At 42.0% G+C, this 8,069-nt stretch overlaps 1 protein-coding gene across 1 annotated transcript; it reads right to left on the minus strand.

Annotated features, from left to right (window-relative positions):
- Positions 1 to 248: 248 nt before the first annotated feature.
- LOC117393420 (potassium voltage-gated channel subfamily G member 4-like) lies at positions 249 to 7,784 on the minus strand. Its single transcript, XM_033991545.2, has 5 exons — positions 7,602 to 7,784; positions 6,668 to 6,849; positions 5,867 to 6,109; positions 4,824 to 4,974; positions 249 to 1,094 (listed from the first exon to the last, which is right to left on the minus strand). The coding sequence occupies exons 1-5, from the start codon at positions 7,782 to 7,784 to the stop codon at positions 249 to 251; spliced, it is 1,605 nt and encodes a 534-aa protein (XP_033847436.1).
- Positions 7,785 to 8,069: the final 285 nt, after the last annotated feature.

Genomic DNA, 8,069 nt, shown 5'->3' on the forward strand with positions numbered 1-8,069 from the left:
AAAGTGGGCGGTACTGTTGAGCTCCATACTCCATAACGTCTTGAATACAACAGTATAAGAATTACTCAAACATGCATGAATCACACTAAATACAACTTCAAGAAGGTAAATGAGAAGGGAAAACAATTATAACATGGCTAAAATTAATTATCTGACCCATCTGTATTATATATTATTGGCCTATAAAATTTTGTGATGAAACCCAGTGATAGGGAGGATACAGTGACCAAAAACATTTCTTGGATAAATTAAAAAGCTGTAGAAGGAAGAGTTGTGCTTTGTCTCCTCGCCTCCTGGTCTCCTCTGGTCTCAGTCAGGAGCTGATCTTGATCTGAACTCTGTCCACCATCTTGGATCTTCTCCCCTCCTCCCTCTCCTCCTTCCTCTTCCTCCTCTTTCCATAGCCGATCATAATCCGCCTTCAACTCTTGATATGACCTAGAAAACGTGTGAAATATTGACGTCGCCGGGAACGCCATAATGAGAATCCCGCTCAAAATACTCGTCAATGCCACAATTTGTCCCGGTATGCTCCTCGGCACCATGTCCCCATATCCTACTGTCGTCATGGAAATAATCGCCCACCAATAGGACGCCGGGATACTGCTGAACGACTGGTGATGGGGCGTGGCTGTGAACGGAGCTAGCTCGCTTTCAGCTAAATGCACCAATGGCGAAAACAACATCACAGCTACACATACGAATAGCAATAGCAAGCCAAATTCACGCATACTTCTTTGCATGGTTAGCCCGAGTGTCTGTAGACCCAAGGAATGCCTAGCTAGCCGCATTACGTACAGAATTCGTAGTGCGCGTAGCAAGCGGAGGATGAGGCTGAGTTTATCCAGGTAGCCCCTCCCTGCGGTCGCTGTGATGCCCAAATGTAGCTCTTCAGGGCTGGGCTCACGGAGGTCGACCACCAGGGAGACGTAGTAGGGCAGGATGGCCACTGCGTCGATGATGTTGAGAGGGCCACGGATGAATTCCAGTTTGCTCTGAGCATTGATGAAGCGAAGGAGGAACTCGAATGTGAACCAGGCGACGCAGATCGACTCCACCACAAACATGTTATGGCACTTCTGAGAACACTCGCCCTGGAGAGAGACATGGGGGTAAGAGAGAGAGGGAGAAAAAAGGCAGAGGAAGAGAAAGAAAAACATATTTAGTTGATTTTTTCCCTATGTATTTGAGGAAAATGTGTCTTGACCCAGATAGACAGATATATTGTATAAGCAGCTCTTCAGGTCAAAATAAGTCAGATGTGTACTGTCTACATCTAATTAGAAAGCATTTTACTTCACAAGCATGGGGAGAACATGCAGACTCCACACAGAAAGGGCCCATGTTGCAGAACAAGGACCTTCTTGCTATGAGGCTAAAGTGCAAACCTATTCATTCAATTCATACACAAAGTAATAAAAGTAGGCGTTACATAAATATTGATTTATTCTTCTAGCACAACTCAGCTAATTCCCCATTCCCAGAGAATAAATGGAACAGTAAGTGAATATTTGCTCTTTTGAGGAAACCAGAACTAGCCTAGCAGTATCATGGAAAAAGGGTTAATGTGAGAATATCAGGTCAGGAGGGATGGTCTGCTGTGATTGGTCCATTGATGTGAACAGGGTCATTTTTGAAGTATGAAACTGGTTAGGGTTAAGGTTAGGGAAATAGTTACGGTTAGGGTTTGATTAAGTTTAATAACAGGATTATGTTAAGGGGAGGAAAATAGTTTAGGGTTAGAAATTGTTTTGCGTTACTTAACATGTTAGCAGAAGTAACTTTAAAAGAACCTACAGCCTAATCACAACTTACATTTTTCATAGCAACAGAAGCTAACACGTTACCATGACAACCAGAGCTACATGATCACTTCTGTCTCTCTGGACCATAAAGAAGTGGACTAAGGGAGTGTAGCATTCATCACTCATCTAGGCTAGCAGTTATAGGGGTGAATTTGGAGGTGAGTTCCATATTTGGAATTCTGACCATAAGTATCATAGCAACCAAAGAGCCAATCTGAAGCAAGGCTGTTGAAGGTAACGCCCCTTTCTGTCCACACCGCTGGTTTAGCGGGGGAACCTTGGAGAAAAGAAGGCTTGTATCTTAATTTACAGACACAATAATGTAAAAAAATTCCAGAATAATATGTAGAGCAGGTTAATAGCAACATGTAAGAGCAAAATGACAAGCCTGACAGCAGCAGTGACAGAGGGAGGGCCGACAGTTTTTCAATACAAAGTGAATTGGGGCCAGAGTAGATGGAGCCTGAAGCTGAATGCTCACTTCCTATTTAGAATGCGTCAGCTAGCAGGTTAGAGATGTAAATGTATGTATACAGTCAATGGTTCAACCCTAGAACTCACTGTATTACCACACAAATCAGCATTTTAAGAATATAGATTTTTTTATATTAAATATTATTGGCTATTGATAGTATCTAAAACTCAACAATAAACTGGTCACGTAAATATGAATCTAACCTCACGTAGTTACATCTCTGTGTGGGCTGTGGGACAATATTCAGAACAGCTAAATCCTGTTTTTCTCCTCACAGTCGCGCATGTTTTCATATGGAGCAGACTGTGAGGAACGGACTCAGGAGGACACTGGCAAATGTCAGGTATGAATGAGATGAGCGAGTTCGACTGGTCCTGATTGAACAGTGAAGAGGCAATTCTGCTCAGCTGTACTCCAGAGAACAAGGAATTGATCTGAACTATTGGACAAAATACACTATAAGCAAATTAGTCCCCCATCCTCTCCTTTGAATCCTCTGCTTCGTCTGATCCTCTCCTCTGCTCTGTCTGGCCCTCTCTTCTGCATTCTCTGCTCCGTCTGATCCCCTCCTCTGCATCCTCTGCTATGTCTCACCCTCACCTCAGCATCCTCAGCTCCATCTGACCCTCTCCTCTGCATCCTCTGCCTCATCTGCATCATCTGCTCCATCTGATCCACTCTTCTTCATCCTCTTGTTCAACTGACCCTCTTCTCTGCTGGATGCAGCAGAACATTTTTGTTCTCCTCTGCTGCATCCTCTCCTCTGCATCCTCTGCTCCATCTAACCCTCTACTCTGCATGCTCTTGTTCAACTGACCCTCTCCTCTGCTCCATCCACTCCAGTGCATCCTCTGCTCCATCAGACCCTCTCCTATGCCCCATCTTACCCTCTGCTTCATCTGACCCTCTCCTCTGCATCCTCTGCTCCATCTGCTCCTCTCTTCTTCACCAACTGTACCATCTGACCCTCTCCTCTGAATCCTCAAATCCTTGGGTCTTCCTCTAAGCCTCCTTGGTAAAACTCTATGGTTGTATTATGCAGGTTGTGGGGTGAGAGCGATTGACGGGAAGCACCAACGGGAACCCCATCCGCCATTTCCTCAGAAACTCGATCTGTTTTAGATTACAGTGAAACACAACACATCAATCCTGCTCTAGACTTCACTTAAGGGGAACCCGATATCTCCAACAACAAGCCAGTGGTAAGCAAGGACATTCAAGCTGTGTAGTAGTAGCCAGCCTATAACAGTGAGATAATGCTACATTTGTTTTGGAAATACAGAAGCTGAATTGGTATTAGAAGTATCACAATTTTTCTCAGTAAATATTTTTCAAAAGGTGCTATTAACAAGAACAGATATTGATAACAACCCAACCGATGTTCTGACAAGCACTGCAATTCTGATCATTTTATATTCAGATTTTAATATCAAGATTCTGTTTAGAGTGCACATTATAAAGTCAAGTATTAAAGGTGCACTGTGTAACTTTTTGGTGGAGCAACCGTCATCTGTTGCAAAGCATCTCCGGCGGTGAAAATGAAGATTGATCGGAGCAATGACATCTTGAATACAGGATTATAAAGATCACTAACACTATAAAGATCTGTAACATGCATGACTCACTCTAAATACAACTTCAATACTAAAGTCAAGTTTGCATAACAGGACTGCTTTAAAGAGCTATTTGATGATGGTGATGATGGTGGTGGATGATGTATTCTGGGTAACATTTTTCCATCAGATAGTACTATCTACATTGTCCTGATACTGCAGTGTGTAGTAGTATATCACATTCAAAAGTGTGGTGGTCATTTTTGATGTCTGTGAACAAAGTAAACCAGGCCCCATTCAGACCTGCAGAGCACAGAGTCAGCTGCAGCTTTGATCAGCCCCAGGCCACTACAGCACTGCCACGATGAGCTCACTGGATTCAATGGTGTACTCTGTCTTTGTATTTCATCACACACTCACGCACTAAGCTACTATTCCAAATATTTGTATTCTTTGTTTAAAGTGGAACTAAACACGGAATCAACTTTACTTTTTTGTACTAAACTGTGCATATGGTGTTTGAATAGCATTACCTACTGTTCCTAGTGACTTTTTCTCAATTTTAGTGCAAACTAGATACAGATACAGCTTTGTAACACACTTTGTGTAACATTTTTGCTTGAAAAGTGCTTCATAAATAAAGTTTGATTTGATCTGAAAAAAAAAACTGTACTTTTTTTTTACTGTACTATGTGGCATCACACAGGACTGCCATGATTAGGCCAGGTGTTTTAATTGCAAACACTTGGCTATAGGCATGGAGTTAAAAATGTGGCTACCTGTTAGACCAATCACACTGTTCCTCTTATGTCCAGAACTCCCCTCACGCTCCCCTTTAGTCCTCCAGGTACTGCTCAGTTTAGTAACTCTATTTGAAAGGTGGTTGTGGGCGTTAAAGTCCCACTTTAAGAGTACTTGTATATAGTTGTCCATCCAGTGCGTGCCCTATATTTTTCATGTTTAAACGCACAGTGTAAAAGCAAGTCTCACCTTCTTCTCCTCGGCCCTTAGGTCCGGCATGGTGCTGATGCAGAGGCTCACCACGGTTACCACTACCATGATGACCGACAAACAGGCGAAGATCTTCCCTGGGATTCCGGAGTGAGGGTTCTCCATGATCTCACGCACCATCCACACCACCCTTCGACCACAAAGGAGAGATGTGTCACAAATCTGACACTACAAACAGGTTAAAGTTGGTATAATATGCAAAATCATCGATTTTGAGCTGTTAAAGCGGCGGTACCCCAGTTTTCTAAATGAGTACATTTTGTGCCTTTCCCAAAAGAGTACATTGTAAAAGCTGAGACTACTGCACGCTGTCCACAGCTAATAATAAAGTATTTTTTAATTTCTATTAGTCAGAAGTAATCACCGAAAGCAGCTGTACACTGTTTCACTTCGCCATCTGAAAAAGCAGTTCTAAAGCTGTGCACACACATGAAAATGTGGATATTAACAATGCATCACTGTTTTACCTACCTCCTTCCACAGTGTAAAAATCACTTTACTTTGTTGTGACCATAGTTACTCAAAGTTGTAATTGACTTAGAGATAAGGCAGTGGACAGGGAGCTGCAGGTGGATGTCACTGACATGTTGAATATTAAACACATTAGGTGAAAACTTCACCAGTGGACACTTCTGTGTTTACAAAGAGAAATGTTTGTGTCTCAATGCTAACGCTAATGCTAATTTTGAGACACAATAAACATTAAAATAACAGCACGATCTGTATGTGAAGTATTCTATACATAAAATCAATCAGTTAGTCTTTATTTTAATAAAGTTACATTTTAATTGATTATTTTTATATTTAACACTTTTAATCAAACTTAACATTAGATTTGAGACAGAGTCAGTTAGCTAGCATGCTGCTCTGATTGATTTCTGCATATTTTCAAGCAATCCTGTATTGTCCTGCATTTGAGACTTCTCAAATGCAGGACAATACAGAATTGCAATACAACAACCTCGACCAAAGCATTTACATGCATGCTTTAGGATCTTTTTTCTTAGTATAGCGCCCCCTACCTGTGATAGCCCTGTCCAGTGTCCAGGCTCTTTCTTTGCTGGATGAGCCTCTTCTGTCTCCATTCTTCATCTTTCCGGTCCTTTTCCATCTTCTCATCCACGCGCGTGATCATTTTACGGCGACAGCAGCGTTCCATGTGAGCTGGATCCACACCCCAATAGTCCAGCTCATCGTGGAGGGACACGGCACACAGCTCACGGAGGAGGCGGAGCTTACCTGCCGCCAGGAAGTTTAGGATCACCCTGAGAGGAAACAGGGAAAACGATTTATTTTTGACAAACTCATCCAATCAATACTTTCAGCATTGATTGGTTGAGCATCACACATATGAGGAACAGTGTGATTGGTCTAATAGCTATCCACACATCAAACTCCGCCTCTGCAGCCAGGTTGCTGTAATCAGAAACATTAGGGCAGTCCTGTGTGATGTCACATAGTACTTAGAATTGCAGCAGCGACTAGAGGCAGCATACAATCAGTTTATGCAAACAGATTACACTTGTGAATTATGAGGTTAGATAGATATATAGATTTTGTTAATCCTGAAGAAAATTCAGTTTTCCAGCTGGAATACATCACAGGCAGAGATATAAAATAGGCATTAAAGTAGTAATAGGTTTAATCTGCATTTTTTTTATACCAAAACCTCCAGCCTCCTCACTCACTTCTCCTTTCTGCTGTCGTCCCAGATGAATCCTTATCATCTAAATAAAATGCTTAGACCAGTACAAATTTTGGTTGACTAAGACTCCATCGACCGATCAACTCCAGGCCTACAGCCCCAGTACCTTCCTCTTTACCTGAAGGCGGTTGGGTTACGGTCAAAGAAGTACTCCTTCCTGGTCTCGTCGTAGTCATCACAGAGTCTGGAGATCTCCTCAGGTGTGGAGCAGAACCGGAGCTGTCCCAGTCGGCTTTGAGGAAACCTCTCCAGAGTGGACCAAGGGAACGCATAGCGGTTTCCCCCCACATTTATTAGAGCCTGCAAGAGTTTACATTAGTTTAGTGCATTTTATGGGATCGGAACAGAGCACACTATGCATTATGAGAGAGGGAGATAGATATAGATAGATGGAAAACTATGTTCCACTTTGTGATGTCATGTGGTAATACAGGAAGTGCTCCACTGTGTTTTTAAACTCCATACACCTTTACTAGAATCATTTGGATGATTTCAGCCCCAGAATTGCCAATCTCTACTGAACTAAAGGTAAAAGGAGCTGTTGAAAACTACCACTACATGTCATCACAAGGTGGAACAAAGCCCTTGGAGCTTTAATAATGCAGGATTACTCAAACATGTATGAATGAAATAAAACAGGTACCAGGTCCAGGTACATTTTTGATGAGGTAACAGCGTTATAACAGGGCTTAAAGCTCACAAGAATCGATTTTGAGTAATACTGTATGACCTTTAATGGAAACAGTTCAACTGGCTTCTTGTTCACAATGGGAAAAATACAAGGAATTAGCTAGGACTAGGGGGTAGGGGAATGCGGAAATTATCTGAGCACTAAAAAGCAGAAGAATGCAAAATTATTCCTCAAACAAAAATAAAAAGATTGTAATGAGAATTGCACATGATCATCTGCAAATGAATCCCAAAAATAAAAAAAAATGTAAATGTTTTGCTTTTTCAGTCACAAAATGAGTTTGGTTTGGTCAGTAGCTGTAAATAATCTTGATGCCGCCTCTCACAACAGTCGTGACACAATAACATCATGACATCTGTACCTGCAGCTTGTGGTCCACTCGTGCTGCGGCCTTATGATCCCAAAGACGCCGTGCTCGTTGGAAGTAGACCCCTTTAATAGTTTCAGTCTCTGGGATTTCAGTGAAGAAGCGATCCACACTACTGTCATCGCTGCTGATCGAGTACGTGCTGAAGTCATGGTTAGCATTACTGATGATTGGCATTGTGGGTAAGAGGGGAGCGAGGGGCGGGGAGTGCACTGGAGTTTACTGAAACAAAAAATTACATGAAATTAAATAATGAACCAAAATCTCCATCTTCTAATGTTGAGTCACGTACTGCTGGGTTTGAGATGATGTCACAACACTGAATTGGCCAGTAATATTAAATACAGAGGGGGCAGCTATAGAATGTCATCTGAAACCCAGCAATTGGTTGTGTTCATGTGATATCAGCACATTATAGAATCTCTATAGTTTAAACCTGTAAACTATACGGATTCTACTGTA

This window comes from Periophthalmus magnuspinnatus, unplaced genomic scaffold (assembly GCF_009829125.3).
Source record: "Periophthalmus magnuspinnatus isolate fPerMag1 unplaced genomic scaffold, fPerMag1.2.pri scaffold_110_arrow_ctg1, whole genome shotgun sequence".
Classification (NCBI taxonomy): Eukaryota; Metazoa; Chordata; class Actinopteri; order Gobiiformes; family Gobiidae; genus Periophthalmus; species Periophthalmus magnuspinnatus.